Source organism: Aspergillus puulaauensis, chromosome 8 (assembly GCF_016861865.1).
Source record: "Aspergillus puulaauensis MK2 DNA, chromosome 8, nearly complete sequence".
NCBI lineage: Eukaryota > Fungi > Ascomycota > Eurotiomycetes > Eurotiales > Aspergillaceae > Aspergillus > Aspergillus puulaauensis.
In genome coordinates, this window is record NC_054864.1 from 2,480,719 (window position 1) to 2,506,339 (window position 25,621).

The 25,621-nt window shown below is 50.8% G+C and overlaps 14 protein-coding genes across 14 annotated transcripts; 8 read left to right on the forward strand and 6 right to left on the reverse strand.

Annotated features, from left to right (window-relative positions):
• Positions 1-518: 518 nt before the first annotated feature.
• Positions 519-1,367, forward strand: APUU_80951S (MBL fold metallo-hydrolase; the record flags this gene model as incomplete). The annotated part of the gene is made up of 1 exon (XM_041697288.1): positions 519-1,367. One exon carries the CDS (start codon positions 519-521, stop codon positions 1,365-1,367), a length of 849 nt encoding a protein of 282 aa, XP_041562834.1.
• Positions 1,368-1,687: 320 nt separating this feature from the next.
• Positions 1,688-3,777, reverse strand: APUU_80952A (uncharacterized protein; the record flags this gene model as incomplete). The annotated part of the gene is made up of 5 exons (XM_041697289.1): positions 1,688-2,107; positions 2,160-2,827; positions 2,877-3,239; positions 3,295-3,566; positions 3,620-3,777. The coding sequence occupies 5 exons, from the start codon at positions 3,775-3,777 to the stop codon at positions 1,688-1,690; spliced, it is 1,881 nt and encodes a 626-aa protein (XP_041562835.1).
• A 1,188-nt stretch (positions 3,778-4,965) lies between these two features.
• Positions 4,966-6,562, forward strand: APUU_80953S (uncharacterized protein; the record flags this gene model as incomplete). The annotated part of the gene is made up of 3 exons (XM_041697291.1): positions 4,966-5,193; positions 5,248-5,351; positions 5,404-6,562. 3 exons carry the CDS (start codon positions 4,966-4,968, stop codon positions 6,560-6,562), a joined length of 1,491 nt encoding a protein of 496 aa, XP_041562836.1.
• A 764-nt stretch (positions 6,563-7,326) lies between these two features.
• Positions 7,327-8,067, forward strand: APUU_80954S (rhamnogalacturonan acetylesterase; the record flags this gene model as incomplete). Its single annotated transcript, XM_041697292.1, has 1 exon — positions 7,327-8,067. One exon carries the CDS (start codon positions 7,327-7,329, stop codon positions 8,065-8,067), a length of 741 nt encoding a protein of 246 aa, XP_041562837.1.
• A 161-nt stretch (positions 8,068-8,228) lies between these two features.
• Positions 8,229-8,824, reverse strand: APUU_80955A (GFA family protein; the record flags this gene model as incomplete). The annotated part of the gene is made up of 2 exons (XM_041697293.1): positions 8,229-8,654; positions 8,705-8,824. 2 exons carry the CDS (start codon positions 8,822-8,824, stop codon positions 8,229-8,231), a joined length of 546 nt encoding a protein of 181 aa, XP_041562838.1.
• A 511-nt stretch (positions 8,825-9,335) lies between these two features.
• APUU_80956A (uncharacterized protein) lies at positions 9,336-10,747 on the reverse strand (the record flags this gene model as incomplete). The annotated part of the gene is made up of 5 exons (XM_041697294.1): positions 9,336-9,680; positions 9,746-9,936; positions 9,987-10,124; positions 10,172-10,249; positions 10,297-10,747. The coding sequence occupies 5 exons, from the start codon at positions 10,745-10,747 to the stop codon at positions 9,336-9,338; spliced, it is 1,203 nt and encodes a 400-aa protein (XP_041562839.1).
• Positions 10,748-12,168: 1,421 nt separating this feature from the next.
• Positions 12,169-13,122, forward strand: APUU_80957S (uncharacterized protein; the record flags this gene model as incomplete). Its single annotated transcript, XM_041697295.1, has 3 exons — positions 12,169-12,354; positions 12,401-12,621; positions 12,675-13,122. 3 exons carry the CDS (start codon positions 12,169-12,171, stop codon positions 13,120-13,122), a joined length of 855 nt encoding a protein of 284 aa, XP_041562840.1.
• Positions 13,123-13,177: 55 nt separating this feature from the next.
• On the reverse strand, positions 13,178-14,212 carry APUU_80958A (F-box protein; the record flags this gene model as incomplete). Its single annotated transcript, XM_041697296.1, has 2 exons — positions 13,178-13,679; positions 13,749-14,212. The coding sequence occupies 2 exons, from the start codon at positions 14,210-14,212 to the stop codon at positions 13,178-13,180; spliced, it is 966 nt and encodes a 321-aa protein (XP_041562841.1).
• Positions 14,213-15,353: 1,141 nt separating this feature from the next.
• Positions 15,354-16,672, forward strand: APUU_80959S (uncharacterized protein; the record flags this gene model as incomplete). Its single annotated transcript, XM_041697297.1, has 3 exons — positions 15,354-15,517; positions 16,033-16,320; positions 16,372-16,672. 3 exons carry the CDS (start codon positions 15,354-15,356, stop codon positions 16,670-16,672), a joined length of 753 nt encoding a protein of 250 aa, XP_041562842.1.
• A 422-nt stretch (positions 16,673-17,094) lies between these two features.
• On the forward strand, positions 17,095-18,400 carry APUU_80960S (uncharacterized protein; the record flags this gene model as incomplete). The annotated part of the gene is made up of 5 exons (XM_041697298.1): positions 17,095-17,325; positions 17,382-17,975; positions 18,024-18,092; positions 18,142-18,238; positions 18,291-18,400. The coding sequence occupies 5 exons, from the start codon at positions 17,095-17,097 to the stop codon at positions 18,398-18,400; spliced, it is 1,101 nt and encodes a 366-aa protein (XP_041562843.1).
• A 382-nt stretch (positions 18,401-18,782) lies between these two features.
• On the forward strand, positions 18,783-18,980 carry APUU_80961S (uncharacterized protein; the record flags this gene model as incomplete). Its single annotated transcript, XM_041697299.1, has 1 exon — positions 18,783-18,980. One exon carries the CDS (start codon positions 18,783-18,785, stop codon positions 18,978-18,980), a length of 198 nt encoding a protein of 65 aa, XP_041562844.1.
• Positions 18,981-19,408: 428 nt separating this feature from the next.
• APUU_80962S (uncharacterized protein) lies at positions 19,409-20,245 on the forward strand (the record flags this gene model as incomplete). The annotated part of the gene is made up of 1 exon (XM_041697300.1): positions 19,409-20,245. One exon carries the CDS (start codon positions 19,409-19,411, stop codon positions 20,243-20,245), a length of 837 nt encoding a protein of 278 aa, XP_041562845.1.
• A 1,845-nt stretch (positions 20,246-22,090) lies between these two features.
• Positions 22,091-22,801, reverse strand: APUU_80963A (uncharacterized protein; the record flags this gene model as incomplete). The annotated part of the gene is made up of 2 exons (XM_041697302.1): positions 22,091-22,611; positions 22,663-22,801. 2 exons carry the CDS (start codon positions 22,799-22,801, stop codon positions 22,091-22,093), a joined length of 660 nt encoding a protein of 219 aa, XP_041562846.1.
• A 713-nt stretch (positions 22,802-23,514) lies between these two features.
• APUU_80964A (uncharacterized protein) lies at positions 23,515-24,576 on the reverse strand (the record flags this gene model as incomplete). Its single annotated transcript, XM_041697303.1, has 4 exons — positions 23,515-23,993; positions 24,042-24,310; positions 24,368-24,490; positions 24,539-24,576. The coding sequence occupies 4 exons, from the start codon at positions 24,574-24,576 to the stop codon at positions 23,515-23,517; spliced, it is 909 nt and encodes a 302-aa protein (XP_041562847.1).
• Positions 24,577-25,621: the final 1,045 nt, after the last annotated feature.

The window sequence follows — 25,621 nt, forward strand, 5'->3', positions numbered from 1 at the left end:
TCCTTCTTTTTTGTGGGCCTGAGCCCGCATGGCAAAACCTGCCATCCAGCTGTGGGATCCCGACTTATCATACTGATGGCCTGTAAACCTGGACGTGACGATGAATTTGACTTTAACCTTAAACCTTTAGCTAGGTACGTCCGCGGCATGATCAGCATAGTCTGCCTTTGCAGACGCAAGGTTGCGGCTGATAAGCACGTTTGCATATACATACATGTCCCGGTAACCTATAGATTTGACAACTTCTTCGACAGAGTTTTCTTACCCACAGTTCCATGTGTTTCTTGTTTCATCTAGAGACAATTGCTTAAGATATTACGCAACTGATTATACATCATTACGGTGTCCTAGGTACTACAGTGGTGGGATACCATCCCCATCAGCTCAGCGCAAGTCGGGTATCCCACCACCCAGATCTATAAAGAGGCGCCATTACTCCCATCCACGGATCATATTACAATCTCACAAGTTATCCCTCACAAGACTATCTTTTAAATTCAACCGAAGGAAATCCCATCATGCCTCTCACCAACACCAGCGTTAAAATCACCCACGTTTCAACAGCAACAGCCATCATCTCCATCGACGGCATAAACTTCCTCACCGACCCTGTCTTCTGCCCTGCTGGCTCTACATACGATTACCACGGCTGGGCTAAGGTATCCAACCTGCACGAATGGGGTTTCACCGAGACCCCTCCGCCAGAGACCCTGCGCAGCATCGCCGGCCCAGCTATCCAGCTTGACCAGTTGCCCCCTATCGACGCTGTCCTTCTCAGCCATGAAGACCATGTCGATAACCTTGATCCACTCGGCCGGCAGTTGCTCGACGGGCGACGCGTCTTCACTACCCCTGACGGCGAGAAGAACCTCCGTCCTCGTCCCGGTGTCGTCGGGCTGAAGCCCTGGGAAACGGTAACTGCTACGATTGCCGGCAAGGAATTCCGTATTACCGGAACCCCCTGCAAGCACTTCCCCGGCGGCGAGGTAACGGGCTTCATCCTCGAATCCGACTCATTCGGCATCGACGAGAAAACCGGCTTGGCCAACGCAGTCTACTTCTCCGGCGACACGGTCTGGATTGATGAGCTGGCGGAACTGGGGAAGAGGTGGCACATTTTTGTTGCAGTGCTGAACTTGGGTAATGCGCTGTTCCCTTATCCCAACGGTGTCCTGCAGATCACGTTTGATGGGAAGCAGGCGGCGCATCTGATGCGGGTTACTGGGGCTGAGGTTATGGTTCCTATTCATTTTGAGTCTTGGGAACATTTTACGGAGCATCAGGATGAGTTGTTGAATATTTTTAGGGAGGAGGGCATTGAGGAGAAGGTTCGTTGGTTGACTCCAGGCGTTGCTACTGTTGTTTGAGTGATCGTACAAAAGTATAGTATTGCATTATAAGTACCAGCAAAGCGTGGTGCGTGGACTGGATATAGGAAAATCAAGAAAGATAGCCTGGTTAGGGTTCGATGTGAAAACAGTATTCGACAGTAGTAATGTATTTCTATCTGCGGAACAGGTGTAACAGCCATAATTAAGCTACCAATTGTTTGATACCTGGTGGTCCTAAATGTAATCTAGCTCTAGGACGAGTTCTCCGTGTAAAACAACGCCGTAATATCACCATAAATCGTTACTCATACAAATCGAGCTGACCACGCACATCGGACCGTAATACGGATGAGATATCAGCGAACAGACAGAATGGTACGGCCACCATCCCAAGTAATCCTCTTCCGAACCATCAATTTGAACGTACGGTGTTTAGTATCCAGAGCCTCTCCTTCTCCATTGACGAGCTGGGCAGAGGGCGCAAAAACAATTGCCTCCCCGGTACGAAGGCTGGCAATTTGATAGAGGCCATCAGAGATGCCGTTATCCTGGGTGTCATTTACGTTCTCAATTGGAAGATGTGCGCGGATGGTCTCGTACCATTTCGGACTCGTGAATCGATGTATTATGGTGATGGAGCACAAATCGATAAGGCGAGGGGAAATGGTGGGCTCCTGGGTGGATATTATGGTGCGAACTCCCAGGTGGCGCTGCTGCCGAATAATGTTGAGAAAGCTCTCGGTCAGTTCTTTCGCCGCGCTGGTTTCTGTCATGTACTGGAGAACATATTAGTGGTAACGTAATCTTTCGGAAAACAATGGTGACTACCTTATGCGCTTCGTCTGCCACGATCATCTTCGCTCGTGAAGGGTGGGCGTAGAGGAACAAGTCGATTGCGATGCGGAACAAAACACACGCGGTGCTCTGGTCAACGAAGGGACAGGATAAGTCGAGGATAGTGACACCCCCGTCAACAAAGTAATCGTTGGTGTTCTGCCCTGTCAAGTCGAGGTAGGAACCCAAAAGGTCTAGTCTCTGTGCAAGGAAGGGAGTTTGCTGACGGTCCAGGCGAAGGTTGGCAAGACGCTTGCGGAAGTCAGCATAATCGAACTGCCCACCGCTCTCCATCGCCATTTCGCGCAGAACTTTAAGGACCTGCGCCATGTAGAGCGGCATGTGGTCACTCTGTGACATGGACATGAGGGAAAGCATCATTCCAATGTTCAGATGTCGAGGGTTGATCTTGAACGGTCGCACCTCTACATTCGGGATGTGTGCATACATAGCGGACAAGTTGTGGAAATTGGTTGACGAGACGAGGACACGTAGGGGAATGTGTTTCTGCTCGGACGCATATTTCGGAAGGATTGAGGCAAGGAAGGCAGCTTCGCTGGGCTGGGAATTGACATTGGAGCTGTACTCGTTGAAATGGAGTACGAGGGTGGAAACGGATCGCTTCAAATTGCCCAGGCCTGGCATGGTCATCGAACAGTTCTCTGGTTGTAAATTAGTCAAGACATATTATAAGTAGAGAGTGTGGCCTACCAATCATACACGACGTGGTGTGTGATTTTCCACTTCCTTGCAAGCCGCAGATGAATGTAGAGAGTGGGACATTCGTATTTAGGACCACTCGAGGATCCGGGTTATAGATTTCATAGTTCGACGGCTTCAGCTTTCCAAGGAGTGCGAACTGAGAGGGCATGCCGTATCCTTGCCTCTCGAGTGCCGCCGAAAGGAGTACTGCATGCTGAAGATTTACGCTCGGTGGAACGGCCGTCATTTCATCTTCCTCGTCGGAGCTGAGAAAGTGTTGCTGATCATCTAGCGAGGGCATCGCGGGTGCTGATACCGCTGTCATCGCTATTTCTTCTTCACGTTCGCTGCCATCAAGATGATCTTTGAAATCTGTTTGGAAGATAAGTGAGTAGGGACTACAATCCTGTCGCAGAGGGGAAGAAACCTTTCATCAGAGGCGTCGGTTCTGCTATCACTTTGCAGGCACTCTGCGAGTTTTCTGCCGAATCGCCATTCCGGAGCGCCTCGAAATTCTCCGGCACAGAAATCTGCGCATACTCGCTGGTGTCTGGGACATAGGTTGTGGATGAGGCTGCGGAGACCGTCTGGGCTGGTGCCGTGGCGTCAGGTCTACTATATTGCGTAGGAGAAGGCTGACGTCCGCCGGACCCTTTACGGCGCTGTTTAGTCTTCTCCCTCGCAAGAAACGCTGTGTAGCTTTATAGCAATTGATAAGCCCGGGAATCAAATGATGAAAGCGTCTCACCTACTCGGTGACAATGTTAAGGATGTAGGGTCGGAGATGGGGATGCTTGTTCGTGTATCTTGCTCTGACCTCTGCTTGATCAATAGGCAGGTTGCGTTGATGGCAATCCAACAGCTCGGCACGGATAGCCTTTTTCACAGCTGGATCTGCAGTACGAGTCATGATGATGCGACAGCTACAGGTCCAACAGCAGAATTGGGTTCGGATGAGTGTGTGGGGTGAATCTCGTGTGAGAGAGTGAGGTGTGTTATTGTGTTTCCCCTTTGGGAAATCGTGGCATAACTTTATTCACAATTACTCAGCAGTGGTACAGAATGTATAACCTTCGTAAGAGGCAATGCCGACCTGCACAAAAGACCGTGAAGGCAACTGAGACTTTCGTCCTCCATTCCTTCCCATCTCTGCCGAATGTTTCACCTGGTGGCCAGGCTTCCTAGTTCGACCACACTGCCTGTGTTGTCATTTGGGTAGGCACCATTTAGCTTCCATCCATGCTGCATACACGACTGGCTATAGCCTTGTTCCAGCCATGTGAAAGCCACAAGGCCACAAACCTTGTTTTCGCTCGAATATTGCTTGAAACTGGCTTTTAACGCCATTTTTCATTCGACCGTCAGTCCATGACTAACGCCAATACCAGCATGCGCCGCCAAGGAGGCTTGCGGTTTAGCACCGGACTTGTGTATCTCCGCCATTGCTACACCCATGCCAGCACATACGACTGGTGAGAATACAAGGAGATGCGCATTTTTCCCGTCGCTCTGGAGTCCATTGTTTCGGCTGGGCGGGACTAATTATGGCGGCGAATCTGGTATGGCTGGCGGTTCTGTTAGAAGAAATGGATGGTGGAATCGGGATGTGGCCCCTTGCGTCATGAATGGCGTTGTATTTGCTTCGATGCATAAAAGTGTGTACCATTTCAATAGCAGGGTGACAGCTGTGGGCATAATTCTCCCATGCAGGGTCCTATGGTGGGCGCTGTGGAGGACACCCACACCGGACATGACAGCCCCGGACATTCGCACCCCGGATCGAGTCCCCACGGGGTGGACTTCCCCGGTTCCCACCCCTGCGGCCTCTCCAGATACACGCGAGAGACACATCCGGGGGAGTGGCGTGGTGCTTGTGCTATTGGAGAGGCATTTAATTGGCTTTCATGTCGGGTAGATTAAGAAATGGACGTGCAAGCTTGGGGGATCTTGTCTCCTCCGCCAATTCTGGGCGTTGAGCACTGATTATAAAATACTCGGCAGCTGTCCAGTCTATTCCACCAGAGATTCTCTGCGTATCTGTATTTATTCCTACCCACGGGGCTATCTTTATTATTCCTCGATATCGCCATTTTTCATTATGTCCGAAAAGGCCCACCGTGAGGTGCCCTCTCAGGAGAAGGAGAAGCAGGATGAGGCCTTCGTCGAACATGCCCACTCAGGAATGTTTGACGATGAAAAAGCTGCCAAGAACCAGGGTGACTACTCCGGTGCTGTTGCAAAGACAGATCCAAGGGAGATCCAGCTGGTCCGCAAGTTGGACATGCGAATGATGCCCATTGTGTGGGCCATGTACTTCCTCAACTACGTGGGCTCCCCTGCTCCCTATTAGTTTCTGGGTCGGCTTCTAACATTCAAACAGGTCGATCGCAACGCAATAGCAAGTGCACGTCTGAATGGTCTGGAAGATGACCTTGGGCTCCAGGGAACACAGTACAACACCTGCATTTCTATTTTGTTTGTTGGGTACGTCCACCCCTACCTGTGCATAAACGTCAGCTAACAACGTCACTCATAGATACCTGATAATGCAAATCCCGTCCAACATGCTCATGTCTTCCGGAAAGGTCCGAGCCTCCGTATACATGAGTATCTGCATGGCAGGCTGGGCTGTAGTGTCCGCCTGCACAGCCCTCACCAAGAACTATACAGGGCTCGTGCTGGTTCGATTCTTCCTCGGAATCGCCGAGGCCCCGTTCTACCCCGGTGCTCTGTTCCTCCTCTCCCTCTTCTACACGCGGAAGGAAATCGCCCTCCGAATCTCCATCTTATACTCTGGCAACATCGTCGCAACCGCTATGTCCGGTCTTATCGCCCTCGCCACATTCGAAACACTCGACGGAGCTCATGGCCTGAAGGGGTGGCAGTGGCTGTTCATCATCGAGGGAGTCGTGACATTCGGCATTGCCGTGCTGGGTCTCTTCATGCTTCCTGACCACCCTCTCACTACCCGCTGGCTCACGCCTGAAGAGCGAGAGTTGGCTCATGCTCGTATCCTCGCAGACACCGTTGGAAACGAGAACTCGAAGGGCGTCTTGGCCGGTCTGAAGGAGGCTTGTCGTGACCCTCGCCTCTACCTTCTGGGTTTCATGCAGAATATGCACCTCAGCGCCTGTGGCTTCAACAACTTCTTCCCTACCGTCATCGGAAGTCTCGGCTTCAACACGACCATCACCCTCGCCCTCACCTGCCCACCATACCTAGTCTCAGGTGCAGTCGGTATCGTCGTGGGTATTACCTCTGGGAAATTGAACGAGCGAACGTGGCATATCACAGTGACCATGGGCATCGCCGTAATCGCATTCATCATATCCTGCACTACAATGAATACCGGGGCGAGATACCTCTGCTGCTTCCTGTTCACCAGCGGTGCATACGCCGTGAACTCGGTGATCCTTGGCTGGGTCTCGGCCACGCTCGGCCAGACTCCTGAGAAGAAAGCAGCTTCGTTATCGTTTGTTAATGTTGTTGCGAATGCGTCCTATATTTATACCCCTTATTTGTATCCGGACTCTGATGGACCGCGGTATATCATCGCCATGTCAAGCAATGCGGCTTTCGGAACGGCGACGATTATCAGTGCCTGGGCGCTGCGGTGGTGGTTGAAGGCCACGAATAAGAAGATTCTGCGAGGATCTGTTGCTGGAGCTGAGGATGGGGTCTTCTATGCGTATTAAGTGGCTTTTCCTTTGTATAGGGTTGTCTGTGCAACAGAATGTCTAGTTTCAATGCGGTGTTTGTTGAATATCTATCTATCCTGCAATGGCAATGTATTTATGACCGTCAGTATCCAGTATCTAGTACAGCAGTACATGTAGTATCTATTAAGATTCTCAACCTCAACAGAACCCATCGGAAGAAGGGCCACCTCGTCATTCATCAGACCTTTCCAGATCACTCCATTCTCCCTCGAGATTTCACTCGGCCCAGCGGATCGGGCTAATTGACATTTAAACAGCGATGACCGATCTAAGCTGTCTCTGGAGACTGAAATTCAGCAGTTTCTCCGCCTTGGCGCTGATCTCTCCGCAATTCGATGCAATTTGATGCACTCTTGACGCACTCGCTGCTTCGGATTCCCATGCTATTGGACACTGTCCCTGGCTTTCACTCTACTCTGTGCACTTTGTCACACGCTTGCTGTTCTGGCACGGACATTCCCCAAGCCGTCGAATCCCCCTCGGTCCATCTCCCAGCGAGTCTCTAGATTACCCACCTAACAACGCAAAGTTCCGTAATATTCATCACCTCATTCTTCAGGACTCTTGGCGTTATTCAGTTAATATATTCATGGCTGTTCCCATTTATCCGACGCGGACTTTGTTTGGGGTAGAATTAATGACATGAGGAGCGCTCCCATTATATATACTGCCTGTTCCCAGCCCAACTCACCACCAAAACACAAACCCAACCACTATATTACCAACATCACAACACCAAAATGCGGTCTTATATCCTCCCAACCCTGCTCCTCGCAGGAATAACCCACACCCAACCAACAAAACGCGCCCTCCCCCCCGCCTTCATCCTAGCCGGAGACTCGACCACCGCCTCAGGCGGCGGCTGGGGCGACGCCTTCGTATCCTCTCTATCCTCCTCCTCAACAGGAACAAACTTCGGCCACAGCGGCGCAACAACAGCCTCCTTCCGCTCAGGCGGGGACTGGGACTCCGTCCTCTCGGCCGTCTCCGAGAGTGCAGGCTCATACACGCCCTACGTGACCATCCAGTTCGGGCACAACGACCAGAAAACAGACGAGGGGTTAGCTGTGTTTAAGGACAACCTTGTGCAGTTTGACGCGGATGTGAGGGATGCCGGTGGGATTCCGATTTTCCTCACCTCGCTGACGAGGCGCACATTTGGGAGTGATGGGACGGTTACGGATGATTTGGCGAATGTGCGGGAGTTGACGGAGGAGGCGGCGGAGGAGACGGGGGCATTGATTGGGGATTTGAATACCAAGTCGAGGGAGTATGTCCAGGCCATTGGGCAGGAGAATGCGGATTCGTATAACTTGAGTGAGGATGATAGGACGCATTTGAATGAGGCTGGGGGTGTGGTGTTTGCGGGGATTGTGGGGATTGTGCTGAAGGAGTTGGAGGCGAGTTTTGATGAGTTTATTAACGTCGATGCGGAGTTGGTTGCGGCTGTTGAGGCCGGGGAGTATTATTCTCCTCAGTGAGGTATGATGGAGGTGTCAAATATGTGTTGAATGTTATTGAATTGACTGATTAACTTGCTAAAACTCTGCACACCAAGGAGAATACGGTTAATTCTCACCAATGCACAATATAAGGAAGCCCTTGTTTTCAATATTCAAGGTGTCAGTATCAAATATATAATTCATAGAACCTCTCCAGACCCCCTGTTTCGTGGCGTATAAGCCGAGCCCTGAACCTGCTTGACACCATCTGCATCCCGCAGCCAACAAACACGATCCTTGGTAAACTGCTCGACTCTCGGCTTCAACTTCGACTTATGCAGACTAAAGTCATCCACCGTACCAATGCGCAGAATGCTAGTTCCCGGATACGCCTCGCCAACGCGGTACATCAGAGACCCGCACACCGAGCAGAAATAATTCGTCATAGCCTGTCCGGATACTATAGTCTTTGCCTGGCTGAATGTTCTTAGTTTCTCACGGCCTCGGACATGCGTGAGATGAGAGTCCGCGATGATGAAGTTAGATGCGAACATTGAGGCCGTGATTTTACGGCAGTCAGTGCAGTGGCAGAGGAATGTGTCGACTAGGCCTGGGGCCTCAGTTGGCTGGATAATGGTTATTAAAGGTAGTATTAAATGGACACTGGTTTACTCACAAATGATAGCTGGACAGTACCGCAGTAGCAGGTTGCTGTTGCTTTTCCTTCTTCAGACCAGCCATCTTCGGCTAACCCGGCGACTGGAATGTAGGGTTTTGAGGCGTGAGATGTAGTCATTTTGACGGAGTTCGAAGCTGTGAATTATTTTAATATCAGATTTTAATTCAAAGTGGCCGGATCCAAGAAAAGGGTTAATGAGATTAGTTGCTTAGATAGTCTCAGGCGAGGGATGCGGCTGATAAAACGTATTGAGTAGATGACAAATTCACCACGATTACTGTAGTACAAGTGAGTCACCTACTGGAACAAGTTTAGCAGATCGGACCTCGGGGTCGGATCGAGGTGCGAATCTCCGGATATCTGGGGCCGTGATTGGCTTTAAACCACAGGCGTTGTATAATGAGGTCATGATTGGGCCGATACGAGTGTACGACCGGTGGAGGGAGATAACAAGAGAGAAATGACAGGATTAAACAAATATAAATTCACCAGACGATAGCAATTTCGTACTTAACATTGACTAGGACTACGTACTCGTGCTCGCCCATATCAAACCATACACCATACTCGTAGTTGATCCCGGTATAGCTGGTCGACCAGCTAAACCATGCAAACCAGTTATACCAGATTAGACCCCAGCAGCTTTGGCAAGGAACTGCGCGGCCTCCTTCGCATTGCCACCATAGCTCAGATGAGCCATGACATTTCCGCCATCAAGGCAAACAGGGTCGCCGCTAGCACAGAAGGTCTTGAACTGCTCGATGTTGCTGGGCTTCTGCGCCTTGAAGGGGTCACCGAAGGTCACAGCACCAACGACCTGGCCAGACTCCAACTTCTTGTCCGCATTGTGCACGACCATTGCGCCCTGTGAGTAGCCGCCTAGAACGACCTTGGTGTCTGGGCACTGCTTGAGTGCCGTCTGCACGAGCTCAGCCATTTTGGGGCCACCGGAGGCGCCCATGTTTGCGTTTCCCTAGAAGAGTACTGTTAGACGTAATGTATACTTGGTAGGCCTTGAGAAAGTACGGAGGAACATACAGCGGCATCAGCAGGGTAGTCAACACCCTGAACGGCGCATCCGTTGTTGGTGAGCGAGTTCAGCTCCTCGCCGACCTTGGGGCCGACAACGCTGCCCATGTTGCCAATCTCGGTGGTGCCGCGGGCGAAGATGAAGGTCACCTTTTTGCAGCCGTTGTTGTCGGAGACGTCGTTCGACGTGGAGGAGCCTCCTGCTACAGTTAGCATGCCGGTTGGAGCTTGTATATACAAGGTTTAATACCAAGGAGGCTACCTAGTCCACCGCTACCGGATGAGGAGTCGGAGGATCCAGAGCCAGACGAGCTGGACGAGTCGGAAGAGTCAGAGGAGTCGGAGGAACCGGAGGAATCAGAGGAATCAGAACTGTCGGAGCCACCTCCTGCCCTTGTCAGCTATTTATTCGGACACCCGGGGGAGGCACTGTACCCATGAGCCCGCTGAGCCCGCTGAGACCGCCGAGGCCGCTGCTACCGGACGAGGAATCAGACGAGTCAGAACCGCCGCCTGCATTTGGTAAGTATTAGATTGGATGTTTGGGGGGAGGCTTTTACTAGAGGCGCCAGTGGAGCTCGGCGACGGGGCAGAGCCGGAGGATGAACCGGACGCACCACCGAAGAGGTCGCCTAGGTTGAACCCGCTATCGGAACCGCTGTCAGAACCGCTAGATGAGCCTGTCCCGGGTAGCTTTCCCAGTCCGCCGAGGCCTCCATCACGGGGAAGCTTCTTAAAGGCTGAAGAGGAGCCGGGGAACCAGTCAGATAGGTCGAACCCGTCATCGGAGCCGCCGGCAGTTGATGAGGGGGTAGGGCTAGAAGAGGATGACGAGCCGGACGAGCCGCCGAAGAGGTCGCCTAGGTCGGAGCCGCTGCCAGGACCGTCGCCGAGGAGGCCTCCTGAGCCTGGTGCTATGAGATCGCCGAGGTTGAACTGGCGAGATTTGATGGTGGGTGTTGGAGCGCTGAGGGAGCCAGCAGCGAGTGCGAGGATGAGTGCTGTCTTCATGATGGGGTTAGGCTAATAAGTGAATGTAAAAGAGTGTTAAATCAAGCACAGCTCGGATTTAGTAAGAAAGGAATGAAGGATGGGAATGACTCCTGTCTGAACTGGAAAGAATGAAAGATGAAGGCAGAACCAGTCTGGCTGATGAGAGGAGCTCTTGGGAACAGCTACAGGGTTATATAGGATTTGAGCTACCCTAGGAACCCGACAGCCGTGAAGAGAATTTTCTCATGTCTGTATCGGAGTGTTTCATCTGTGGGGACTGGGGGTGCAGACTGCCCGAGGCTCAACATGGTGCAATATATCTGAGTCCCGCGCCGATGGGATTCAGCGAACATGATTAGCGGTCGGGCAAGATCAGGTAGATCTTCTGCCGGCTTTGACCTGCTGTTTCGATAGATCCAAGTGTTAAGTGCCGAACCAGATGGGCCGACCAGCTGAAGCAATGGTGCGACGCCCATGTGCGTCTGGCAGTAGCCCTATACGGAGGAACACGCCCGATACGGATAACGTCGCGAACCATTTGACAATTTGACAACCCGATCAGTGACGAATTGTCTTGGATCAAATATCGGCAGTTGGGTTGTCTAGACCTGCAAGGGCCGTGGCTGACGAGGCAGCAACGGTGTCCTTAGACATGTCTCACTGTGAGACGACTGCCAGCACTGGCACTGGAGATTTTTCCTGACATGAGACAGTCACTTTTGTCGGAACTTACGGATTTAGTCCAAAATCAGGCTTTAACGTTAGTGTGAGCACAGGTAGTAGAACATAGGTAGGGCCAGCGAGGTTCAGGGGCGCCAGTGCTGCAGTGAACACCAACAGGGTTATTATTCCAAATTCCCACCCAGCCCTGCAGAATTTAAAACGTGCTTGACTTGGTCAGACCGTTTGATTGGCGCAGTCACAGGGCGAGGTAACTGGAGGATCTTCCTTTCTGGGCAGCGCCGGTGATCCACAGAGCCCCAGAAATTCGGCTCTTCAGAATGTCGCAGATTGCGCATGGATCTGGATTTGGTCGATTTTAAATGCCGTGCCGCGGATAACAATTGCCATGTCCTATGGGAGTTAGCTTGATGGTTTATACCTGGATGGACTTGGTAGTTCTAATGCTCGGGAAATGCCGGGCAGGATACAATGAAGTAGCGATTCTCGGCCATTCAGGCTGTTGATCATAACAAACCATGTCCCATGCACATCATGAGTACAGACTGGAAGGTCCGGCAGAGTCAACCCTAATATCGGCCTCATCTGGCCACAGAGTGTAATGACGACAATAAAAGTCTCTGCCACATTCTTAATGAATCGAAATATTCTGGTAAGCTATGGCGGTTCTGGTATAGCGGCGCCACATCAGCATCAGCAGCATCAGCTGAGCTTACGGTAGGCGGGGCTCCCACGTCCTTCACCATCCCACAGTCACAATGTCGCGGCCATCGCAGAAAGAACCTCAACTCCCAAGTCCACTCGGCGGCCCACATGTTCTCTTCGATGGCTCGTTCATCCTCGAGTTCCTGCAGCCGTCGCCCGAGCTGGATGCGTCCGTCCTCATGCGCGCGACGTATGTTGGCGGACACGAGGCGACCAAGGCAGGCAAACAGCATCCTCAGGTATTTTACTATCAACTTTCTTAAACGCATATTCTGAGCTGGACAGGCCCCTCCACTGCATATCCACTTCAACCAGTCCGAGTCCTTTGTGATCGAATCGGGCGCAATCGGCACTACGACGACATATGACTGCGTAGACACCATCCATACAACATCTGCGAACCTTCTCCAGGGTGTCCCTCGACCAGGTCTTTCTCCACCTGTTCCCAGCAGGACTGTGAATGGAGTTACTGAGGTTCCGCCTTGGACGCCGCATCAATTCTGGCCGTACATCCTCATTATAACCCAGCTGTGGCAAATACCATACTAACAGCTGGCAGTGTCGCCCCTGACCACCCCTTCTGGTCAACCGAAGAGGGACAGCAGTACGAGGCCGCTCTGCCGAATGGTCGCAATTCTGACTCGACAATCCTCCTCTGGGGCCATCCCCGGACCGGGCCTGATGCGCCAACTGGGACATTGGCGTCGGACTTTCCACCAGATATAGATCCGGCGTTCTTCCTGGCTGTCCTGTCCCTCGTTGATGCCATCACTGCAAAGCGCGTCGCCATGGGTTTGGGTACAGCAGCGACGCTATTTGGGCTTCAGACGGAGAGTGACTCGGCGCTCCTCATTGCACCAACCGCTTGGTGGCTTGGGCCTCTGAGATGGATGATTCCGTGGTCAGCACAATGCACGGTGGAGCGGATTCGCAAGATTTGTGGTGGAAAAGACATTGTGAAATTAGTGGAGGAGGTCATTGCAGAGCAGGTCGTTAAGCGGCAGTAATACTTCACGGTAGTATATCATGGTACCCGATGATGTATTAATCATATGAATTCGTCTAAACGTCACTCAATAGGCGGTAAATATGCCTACAGTCCTCCAGGTATGGATGATCGTAATCCCTCACAACCACCAGATTCGCCTGATACTCCCCGCCCGATGAACACACAGGCGTAAACCCATTTCCATCATGCCGCTCGTACTCCTTCCCTCGAACGGCCGCCACTGTATACAACTGCATTTCATGCAAAAAGTTCATCCCAGCCGCGATACTACTCTCAAGTCGCCGAAGGGAAAATGCAGGACACCAGCCGCCCCATGGAGTGTTCTTCGCGAACGCCACCTTAATTGATACATCGTCCGGTATCTCCTCGAGCTCCCTATCCGGGCGTTGCTCAAGCCACTCCTTTTCGGTACCAACAAGCATATCGCCATCGCGGTGTTCGATGTCCGCATACCATCGGTCGACACCGCATTCTTGCCTGTTCTGGCATTCAGCTAGCACGGCCATGATGTCCCCTACCAGCAGCGGTTGCCCGGTAGATTGGATCCAGTAATTGCTGGGTATGTATTAGGTCCGATTCAATCAAGAGGTATGGTATTTATGAAGGGCCTAGGGTCCACTTTACATAGATTGCTCTCGCGCGTCATCTTGATAGCAGTCAATGTCAAACTCAACTTGTGTTCGCGGTGGCTGCGTCCCGAGCATCGTTGTCCAGGATCCTGGTTTATCGTATACACGCGTTTGTAGACTAAAATGCCCGTGCTTCTGTGGAGGGTTGTTACGGGTGTATAGGTCCATTCCGACCCGCTCGAACGCCGGGTTCAATTTCCATATATGCTTTTCGGCACCCTTCGCGATACTCGTGCTGGTGTTGGTGCTGGTGATGTTATCGGGTTGTCCGGGCGCCGTGAGGTTGCTGAACGGGCGGTACCAGCATGCTTCTTGCAGGAGGGGTGATATTGTGATAATATCTCGCCAGCGGCGGCATACCCTTTGCATGCGGACTATGTCGACTGGATTGTCGAGGTGGAAGATAATGGCCTCAGTTAGTTCGAACACTGCCAGTGTTTGTTGGCTAGGCAATGCCATTATATCACGGTTCACCATCCCGCGTTGTAGAAATATCAGAAAGAACGGGCCAAGTCTGGGGTTAAATAATGCTCGATACTACGTTCGCTCTAGCGCGCGAGTCAGGCTTTGCTCCACTGTATACCATCTGAACCGTAAGCCACCAAGTAATATGCGGTGGCTATTCGGACACGTGGCATCTCACTTTTCCCGCTGGCGTGAGCCTGTCCGGATATCTTCGTGAGATCTACAACGACTACGGTAAGCTGGGTATAAAGTCGACTTGGAAGCTCTAATATATCTAGTCGATCATAAACACTACAAGCAGTCCAAGAGGCCAAGATGGGGACAAGTGCTTTTCGGAGATTCGGGCACGATATTGTCATGTTTGGGGGTTTGATATTGGTGACTTGCTTCAGGCAGCGTAGCTTGAGCGAGGGCTTTCTCCGGGGGGGTGGGCGGGGGCACCATGGTTACTGTTTCTGTGACCGTGTCGGAGAGGCTTAACGACGTTAGAACCTTTATATTTCAACACGTCTCAAGATTTACTGAATACTTCACATCCATCCCATCTCCGTGAGAAATTGCTCGACCAAACGTACTATGGTTGCAGCTTCCAGTTCTTAACACACATGTTGGCAATACACCTCAAAGACCACCAGGTACTTGGAAGAGCCATGCTACTCATCCTCCTCGTCATTCTTAAGGTTCAACCTAAATTTACATTCCCTCCTCGCACAGCGGAAGACGTAAACATGGCCACGCTCCATCTGACCACGAGAAATTTCCCTACAATCACACAAGGGGTTCCCATCCCTTATGCCCTCCCAATCGTCAAAAACTATGAGTGGACATTCTCTGCAGGAGTAAAACCACCTGCCAATATTCCCCTTGCTGTTGGTTCGGGTCTGGAGGCGCGTCATTCTGATCTCGCAGCACGATGGCGCGTGCGAGAAAAGGCGGGGGATTGGTTTCAGCTTCCCAATTCTCTGCTTTCCTATTGGTTTGAGTTCGTCCTTGCAACCGTCCCCAGTGCGTCCCTCTCCAAACATAGATACATGTTCATTCCTCCCAATATTTCCCTGTCCTTCCTCTCCACAAAGCCTCACCTTTTCATTCTGTCTTTCCTATTCTATCTCGTGGCACCACACCCTACTTGAGCATGCATGATCAGCAACCTTCAAGTAGCAGTGAGCTACATGCCAACGACAATGAGGATCCTGCCCCTTATCCGCAGTGTCATCAGGGCGATCCCCTAGCTGACCATGATTTTTCCGAACGGCCCGATCTGGCCTCTCTGGGCTTCTATGATCACGAGAGGTATCCGTGAGTCTAGTATCCCCCTCAAACTGACTAACCTTACACTTGACTTTCCATAACGTCCGCGGCAAGACTCTCTTAGAGAAAAGGCGACGCTAAACAAGGCTTCCCACACGCCGCGATAGAAATTTGCCAAGGGGGCAGTGCAGATGAGCCGAGAGCCATCCACTTTGAATGTCCTACCTGGAAAGGCGTCAAGCTAAATGAATGAATCACAACAGTCGCCAAGGACAATTAGGCTAGCGCAATACGGGGAGACAGCTACAGGGAAGCAAGCACATCAACTGTATGGACAGGCAAAACCGTCTTTCCAGGTACTCAAATAACATCTTAAGAGACGCGCTATATAGCCTGGCAATATGACCATTGCACAATCCCCTCCCGTCCGCTGCATTATTACCCGTAATGTTCAGCTTGATATGCTTCTCCTCGCAGGAGTTTGTTCCCTGCTCGACACTCCTGACGACGTCCCCTATGACTGATGATCCGGGTCATGGGTGATGGCTAATCTTGGTGGATAGTGACGGAGACGCTTGGGCGGATGGAATTGAGGACGTGGACCTTCTTAGCTCTTTCCCTTTCTCCACCTTGGTGACGGAATCCGCTAGCTTTGTAAACCCAACTTCCTTTTCGACTGTACAGGTTGATGATCAACCCAATTTTGACGAATTATTTGACACGGTCAAGACTGCTAGTGCGGCCAATGGGGTAGATTCATGCCCTACCCTAAGCCCAGATATTGTCGAATACCCCTGGGCGGATATAAACATCTATCAGGGTGGCTTTTCCACGCCGGATATTGACAGCTGGTCAGTAACCAACCATGAATTACAGATGATCCGACTAACAGGAATTTACAGGCCCAGTCCTTGGACAACCATGACCAGCGAGCCAGAAAGCGCTGGTGCTTCGTCTCGTTCACAGCGAGGCAGCCGGGGCATTCAACCAACGTTCGTACCCATATTGCCTAAGCCGGGCCAAAACCTAACGCGGCCAGAAGAGCAGTCAACATTCTCGTACAAACGTCAGTTCAATAAATGCCCTGCACGGTTTCCTGACGCTAAAAATCGAAAGATTCACGAAGACAAGGCACATGGTTACTTGAGAAAGGCTGGTCGACCCCGTAACCGCGACAGGCCACTACCCCGGTCCGCCTCGTGAGGCTGTTCGGGGTCAAGGGAATTAATCTGAGGGGGGTGGGGTTAGATAGTGGTTTTTATCCATTTTTCTCAGCGTTTTCTCAGCGTTTTCGGTACATATATACGTAGTGTAACTCACGGTAGATGGCCGCATTAGAGGCATTTATTGACTATCCTAGTTATTATTCGACAAACAGGCTTGCCACAATATGACCAATAGCCCAGGAATTGTGCTGTCAAATATGCTGGTTCATTGCTCTCCTGCGTGGGACCGGAATGTGAACGCCGGTCCACCCAAGGTCCACAGCCATTGGCCACAAGGGATTTAGCAGTGAACGAATAAGCTCACCGGGCCGGCTGATCTGGTGCCAGTGGCCCACTCTGACTCCATTGCTACATTCTGCATCCAAAGGCCGACCGGAGTTGGACCGGACTTATAGGACCATGATAATTCCAATTACACCAACTGGGATCTCTGATCCAAAGAATGCGTCAATTGCGGATCTCGGAATTCCGGCGTATGGCTGCGGGCGTAAGAACAGAAGACCATATAAGACTCGCATCCCACACGAGTTCAAGGAACGTGGTCATCTTCCAGCCAGCACCTTCATCATGCCTTTTTCCAACCCAAAATTTCCATTAACTGAGGAGAATCTGCCCGACCAGAGTGGAAAGGTGAGGCCTTGTCCCTTGATTCCCGGTCAAGAACTAACATCTGTCACTACCGCCAGGTCTTTATCGTCACCGGTGCAACCTCTGGCTACGGTCTTCTTCTGTCGACATTTCTGTACCAGCGAAATGCAACAGTCTACCTTGCCGCGCGAAACAGCAAAAGGATAGACGAAGTCATCGCAGACCTGAAAGAGCGCTTCCCCAACTCCACTGGACAGCTCGAGGCACTAAGCCTCAATCTGTCAGATCTCACCACAATCAAGACGTCAGCAGATGAGTTCCTGAGCAAGGAGTCAAAGCTGCATGCTCTATGGAACAATGCCGGCGTCATGTTCCCGCCTGAGGGATCGCAGAGCACTCAAGGCTATGAGCTTCAGCTGGGAACAAACAATGTTGGGCCTCACTTGTTCACGAAGCTCTTATATCCAACTCTGGCTCGGACTGCGAAAGAGTCACCCCCGAATTCAGTTCGAGTGGTTTGGGTCGCTTCGGATGCTGTTTCATGGGCACCGAAGCCTGCAATTGATTTCTCGAATTTGGATTACCATCAGAATGAGTCCGCTCGGAATAAGTATGGCCGCAGCAAGGCGGGGACTGTTCTACAGGCTGTTGAGCTGGCGAGGAGATCGCAAGAGGACGGCATCGTGAGCATTGTAAGTTCTCTTCCCCCGACTTCGGCGTGACCTTCTAACGGTTGCTAGGCTCTCGACCCTGGAATTGCCATGACAAACCTGCAGAAAGATATGAACCGGTTTCTAGCAGCAGCTGTTGTACGTTTGTCCATGGCATCTTATTAATCGACAGTCTAACCATTGACAGAGACTGGTGGCAAACAAACCCGAAGTCGGCGCCTATACTCAGCTCTTCGCGGGTCTGCATCCTGACGTTACTACTGAGGTTGCAAAGAAAGAGTGGAGTCCGTTTATTTTCCTGCAGCCATGGTGAATACTTACTGATCATAAAAATAGTCTGCCATCCTGGGAAAATCGCCTGCCCAAGGCGAGACCTCTTCACCGACACCGAATTGAGTCGGAAGTTCTGGGAGTGGAATGAGGAGCAGATCAAGCCATATCTTTGATCGAATGGGGATGCTTCAGTCAATGTACCTGTCATTATAATCCTAATTCTAGTTTAGCATGTCGAGGCTTTCTATCTCTACCTTTTGATATCTTCGGCTCTAGTTGCAGCTGCCCACCACAGCGAACCATGGTACCTGGCCGTCACCCAAATACCAGCATCATAGATAAGCACCGGATGCCGCCAGTTAATTATGAATCAATGGAATTTCTCCCCTTCCTTTAAATTGTGCAGCCACAATTCCGGATATTAGTAATCTGGACGATGTCAGCATCATCGCCTGGAGGCATCCAACATCCCTTCAATCGAGTCTTGTTCATCGTTTCGAGCATTTTTATGAATTCATTGAATAGCTCCATCCTACCGTTCCTCGTATTGCCAGCATGGCCTTTTCAAATTTCAAAGTCGTAGAGCACATCATCCCCTGCCAGGCTATTCGGGAATATCACCACGCAGTGAAACCGAACACCCCCGATTTGCAGCTGGCAGTTAAGCAGTATATCCCGATTGACAATACGGATTCGGCAGAGGATGATCTCAACATCATTGCTGGACATGCAAATGGGATCCCGAAGGCATAGTCCACAGCACAATTCTATATGGATTATGCCCACTGACCCACGAGTTGTAGGAATGCTACGAGCCTCTCTGGGAGGATCTCCTTTCATTAACTACTGTAAGGGTAAAGGCAATATGGATTGCAGACTGCGCGAACCAAGGGGCTAGTGGTATACTCAACGAACGCTCGCTCGGCGACGACAGTAAGCCCCCTCCCATTCGAACACAGATCGCAGTATGCTGACTTTAGTTAAATAGCCAATTGGTTTGACCATTCGCGCGACCTCCTCTATATGGTAAACCATTTCCGAGACCAGATCAAACCTCCCATCATTGGTGTTGCGCATAGCTTCAGCTGTTCTCAGTTGTGCGTACAATATACCTCGACCTCTCATTCACCCTGTATGAGTTATGTGCAACTAACGAGGAACTCAGTGTGCATTTATCCATCATGCATCCAAAGCTATTCCACAGCCTAATTTTCCTCGAACCGATGATGCAAGTCGAGCGGCCAAGTAAAGCAGGTCGCCCGAATCCTGCACTGTGGTCCAGCACACGCGAAGATACCTGGGCTTCTCGAGAACAGGCAGAGAACGACCTTCGAGAAAACCCCTTCTGGCGCCGTTGGGACTCTCGTGCCTATAATCAGTACGTGAAATACGGGCTCCGATCGTGTCCAACTGCGTTATATCCGGACGCCAGTACCACTGCTGTAACGCTCGCAACAACAAAGGCCCAAGAAGCTTGGTCGTATCTGAGGTTCAATTCAGCCCCGACAAGTGACAGGAATTCTGTCGATATTGACCGGTTCGTCAATGCAGATCTAGCTAGGGTGCCCAAAGATGGTGACTTGAATAGCCCGGAAAACATGTTCGTCGCACCTTGGCCATGTATCGCTTTTGTGTATCTTCCCTACGTGCGCCCGTCGGTGCTGTATGTGTTCGGAGAGAAGAGTCATATCAACGTCCCTGACCGGAGAAAGGATAAGCTGCAGCGTACTGGTGAAGCCCTTGGAGGGAGTGGAGGGTTGGACAAGGGACGCGTAAGGCAGGAAATTATCCGAAAGGGTTCGCACATGGTGCCGCTTGAGAAGGTGCACGATACAGCACGTATACTAGCGAGTTGGCTGGAGTCTCAAATGGAGCTCTACAAAGCGGAGGTAGAATTTTGGACGCGACAGTATGATAGCCAGAAGTCGGAGCGCGATGGGCTGGCCTTGTCTTCTATGTGGATGGACTTTGTGAATGGGCCTGCGGATATAAAGCGGCCAAGAAGGTCGAAAATGTAACATTTAATGATTAATAAATGGCAATGAGACTGATGTAAGGGCCAGTACGCCAATACCGTGGTCTACTTCAATATGCGGCCTCCGACTCTTTTTAGCTAGGCTTGTCTCTCTGGGCGAAGTAGACTTGATAGGTATCTACTGCACGCAAGGCATTTCACAACTTAACGCGCGCATGGACTTTGACGTGGGCATCAGGTAGATGATTCTTTGAGATGGGGGCTGATATGATCCAAACCCAGAAATTATAGCGAGAAGTGGAGTGTATGCATGACTTACTCCGGTGGTCAGAGAACTTGTTCTTTCTTGGCGACACATAACATACAGTGACACCATCCAATCACACAACTGTTGGCTCAACTCCAGTGTAAGCCAGTGTCCTCCCTTGGCATCGCCAAGACTCGCTGCGGATTGCTTGGGAGAGGAAGTTATTGTTGTAACCACATTTCGTAGTCCTTCTCCGCAATATACGCGATTGCGGAGATCATACACCGCATTCCTCGCAATTGGAATCCAACACAGACCACAATAACAATGAGGTCTAATTCTAAAGGCCCATGAATTATACATTGTACACCTCTAATAGAAAATGCAAGATGGGCTCTATTATACCTTGCACTTTGTGTTCAAATCCCTGTTGAGGTCTGCTAGGTACATGCTACTGCTATTCATCATACGAGTGGCCATATCAGATAGAAAACAGGGGCCGGGCTTTCTACTGGCAGTTGGTAGTGTGAAGATCTCTATAAAGCCCCGACGGTCTAGAAGTAAGCCAACTTCACGCCCATGACATCACATTATCAAATAACCACCACAAATACTCCAAGATAGCAAGTCGTCTCGGCTAACCTCCCAGACGATACCCTTCGCCCCATGTATTTGAATGGAACCCGCGGCCCGGCTTCCAATAATACCATAGCATAAATAAATGCCTCATACAAGATCTGGATGGCCTGTTGGAGGCTGGGGGCCAATTATCCATGTCTTATAGCCGAAATAGACATTCAACCCCCAGAGCAGCTATAAATTGGACATATTCATCCTAATGAGATTGAATAAATCATCCATAAACCTCCCTCTCTTTTCACTAAGACTACCAACGCTAGTCTAATCATCACTCATCATGCAATTCAATCTAAACTTCCTCATGGTTACCTTGCTGGCTGCTTTCTTAGCCGGTGCAAAGGCCGACTGTCTCTCCGGTACTTTCATCTGGATAGAGCAGGGTTTTAGAATAGGCTAACTATCGGATTTCATAGATGGCGAATGGTGCGAATCTAACAATGATTGCTGCGGCGGATACTGCGCAGGTATAGCGGGCGAATTTGAGTGCTCTACTCCTCCATAGGGTTGAATTTCTTTGCAATTCCGGTATGTTCATCTGAAGGGTAGCGCTTTACTATCATAGTAGGCTGACTATGAAATTTATAGACGGTGGCTCTTCCAGCCTGAATGCAGGCCGGTGCGGGGATTCTTGCCCTGGCATAGTGGGCACCTTTACCAGTTCTGCTCCTCCTGAGTTGAACTTTTCCCTGGTCTTCCTCGGCCTCGTGCTTGGACAAGCCGGCAAGCCAAACTGTGTTTAACCAACGTCATTCTTTTCAATCCGATATAGCAAATGTGATAACCTATATCATGCAACAACAGTGCACTTTGAGATGTAAATGGTCACGAGCAGGGAATTGAATAACCGAAAAGCTATAGGAAAGCTGTAGAAAAAACCTTCCAACCGTTCGTAGAATACAATTACTAGCTGTCATAGCGTAGCCCTTGCTATACAAGCTCTACATTTCTATATTGTCCTCGAATCTGCTTAAACATCGTAACGCCGTAGATACTGTGAAGTCGCTATTGACCCAAATCAAGCAGCGAATAACCAGTATCCGGATTCCCAATCTGCTCGATAATCCCCAGGAACTCCACCGACGATATCCCAATATCGTTTAGCAGCTCGGTACTCGGCATCAACACATCCCCATGATACATCGAGTGATCGTATTCCGGGTCACCATGGGCATCCGGTAGCATATCGTCTGAAAGCTGTCTTAGGTGTTGCTCCTCTGTGCCGACTCTGAAGCCATGTTCATCAGGATCCACTTCGCGGCCAAGGGCAGTCGTCAATGAAAGTGGCTGCAGGCCTTTCGATTCCGCTCGTGCAGCAACCTCGTGGAATAGGCCTTCGAGATGCAGTAACTCCTCCTTGCGGACTCTGGCGACCTTGTTCCCGTTACTGATCATTTGGTCCAGAATGGAATGGGCCTCTTGGGCGGAGGCCTTACCGTCAAAGGCCTCGGGGGATAATGCGCTCGCCATTGCGAGGTGTATTGCGGCGGCGTATGTAAATTCGAGGTTGTATAGGAGGAATACCTCTGTTGTTGTCAGTGAGCGGGTACATGAAATAAAATGTGGTGTTGACATACCCAGCAGACTGTCGTTCTGAGATATGATCTGGAGGGTCTTGGAAGCGGACTTGATCCCAGTCATGATCAACGTCCTTGTGAGATCCAGTGTCTCCGCGGCGTCGTCATTATCGGTATCAAGTTTAGAAAGCCTCTCCATGAATGCGGAAAGGAGAAGCGGACGCGTAGCGACAATCACGCACTGTCAAGCAGCAGTTGTTAAGCTCTGAGGTACAAAATCAGGAAAGATACCAACCTGGTGGTAGAGCAAGGTAATATGGCGCGTCCCCCTAGGCATGGAATCGACCGAATTGCGGAATGCAGCGTGAATGATCCGCTCGACCTCCTCAGCATACCCGGCCAGTTGCTGTAAAATATGCTTCGTCGTGTCCAGGAAAAGCGTCTAATTGGGACTTCTCTGTTTTATAGACCGCTGATGCAAGTTAGCAGATGGTTATTTCACAGCATTCATGGATACGTACTTGTCAGGATTGACGATAGCAAGTGTGACAATTTCGCCTGGAGGCTAAGGGCGACGTCTTGCTGCGAAGTACTGCATGGTTCGATTGGAGTGCTGACGTCCCTGTCTTGCATTGACATTGGAAGACCGACTGAATATGAGAAATGCGCGTCCATGATGTACAGCGTCCACCAGAGGTTCCTGCATCGCGCTACGACATCTGCGCCGGGTTGCTCTTCCGACAGCTGCGTGTGTAGTCCTTCATATTGCGCTATTCGTATTGCTTGCCCGAGCTATGGCAGACAACGACGTCAGCAGGTGTATAATAAACGAGGGAATCGTTTCTCACGTAAATGTACGCGGACTCTCTTTGGTCAATGGAATAGAAATAAAGCCCGGCCAGACCCAGCACTTCAATTGCCAGTAAGCTGTCCTTCCACAAGGACGCATGGTCCGGGCATCAGCGACATTGCGTGCACGAAGAATTCCGCGCCGGGCGGTTTGTCGCTTTTCGTTCGACACAAAAAGGCTGTTCCAAAGGTGAGAACGAGGAGGTACTGTATATACCAAAGCTGGTGATCGCTGGCCATTCTAACCGGATCGCCCTGGTAGAACTCTCGTACATTCTGGACAAATTGGTCTTCGTCGAAGAATCGGTAGTTCTGACCTAAGTGGAACTTGACAGTGGCGAACAGATACAGGGCGTGGTCGAGCGATGGCAGGCCACTGATGTCGGGAGCGTCTTTGGATGAGCACCGATCCCATCGTAGGGGATATAGTTCTTTCTCGACCAGAGTGGGTGCACTGTCTGGGTATCTAGAGTATAGTTTCTCCGTCATGAGGATGGTCAACCGGGTAGTGAACGACCACATGGAGGATGGGGCCAGCCAAACTGTATACGTTTTTAGTTTATGGCCGTAAAATAGTGGGATTTACCTACTCCAGCTGCGTTTATTGCCCTTTGTGTTCTTAATAGTCGTCGAGGGCAGACTGAATGGGCTCGTCCAAATGCTGGGCGCATCGGACGGTGTCGGCGCTGGCGAGGGCCCTGCCCCTGATACATTGGGGAAGGGTGTCAATTCACCAGACCGTCCAGCAGCAACCCCGACTCTGTCTCCAGCGCCGGACTTCAGGGATATCGATGGGGAGGATTGTGTGGCGCCATACCCCTGCCGGTCTCCAGCCCGTGCTTCAAGCTGTCGTAGGTAACTGCATGGCTGTCTCAGCGCATATATTTCTGCTAATTAGAGCAAAGAGGAAACAAACGTCTCTGATACGAGAACCCGATTGATACCATCTGTGAACTCGCATTGGATCCCGCGACGCTGGCAGTTGGCGCAGGGCTCATCGCCAGAGCATTTGATTTTGCTGTGCCGGCATGCAATGCACCTGGCAAAGTTATTAGAGTCTTCGTATAAACGGGAAAGGCTGATTTACGCATTTGAAGTTCGCTTTTTACGGGCGTTGGCTTGCATGTGTGCAGCGTGGAAATGGATCGCAGGAGTGGGCGTTCAAGGTTGACAGCGATGAAGCAAAGCCTGCAGCGCACGCTCAGGACGAGATTCGAGTCGCAAGTTCTCCGGACTCCGCATTGTTGGGGAATTCCATTCCGACCTTGTGGGCCCGAAGGTGGTAGGGTTGTGAATGGGTCTGAATGGGTCCGGATCGGGTTCCATGGGTGCCTATACATTAAGGTACAGAACCCCATTATGGGCCTTTGCCACCTCCGGGGCTGAGCTCATTCCGTGTGGTTTCTCTGAGTAGGTTTAGAGAACGACTTGATCGCAAGGATGAACTTGATCGGGCATATCGTAATTTATCCTCTTGTGGTGTCTCGGTGCACCGTCGGGAGCGAAAGCCGAGACTCATCCGTCACTCGGCTTCGGTCTCATGGGCCAAATTGTTCTGTAGTAACAGTTCTCATGGCGTTTAAAGACATTTTGCTTTCTATGCAAATGTTTGGAGTGCGTATTTAGGGGTGCGCCGGAAATTGGTGGCATCTTGGACGTAGGGTTGGCGTTCGGTTGTGAAATAGCCTTCATTACAGACACATCATTGTCTTCGCTTTCACTCTGTTGTCTTCGTGAGACCGTCCGGTCCCATTATTCACGGACTCAGAACCCCGGAAAGCTCTTTGGGATACTGATGGGCTCAACTAATAGTATACAGAAAGTGACTCCAAACTAAACTAGGTAGCATTCGCGAGAATACCAACTATAAAAAAGTAAAGAAAAGAGAAACAGGATGGCGAGTAGAAGGGATCTCTAAACCCCAGCCACCTGCTTACTTCTCAGTTAAACAAATGGAAGAGTGTTATACAGACAACTAGTGCAAAAGGTGCCAAGATGGTAGATGACGATAGTATGTCAAATGGGCAAACTGCCAATGGCAAGTGGCAGCGCCATGACACTAACTAAAAGTATTCCAGGGGACCAGGTATATGTTAGTCTGGTCCCACTGTACACGGTTTTGTTAGGCATGTTACATATGGGGGTTTAGTTTTCCAAGGAGCTTAATCCA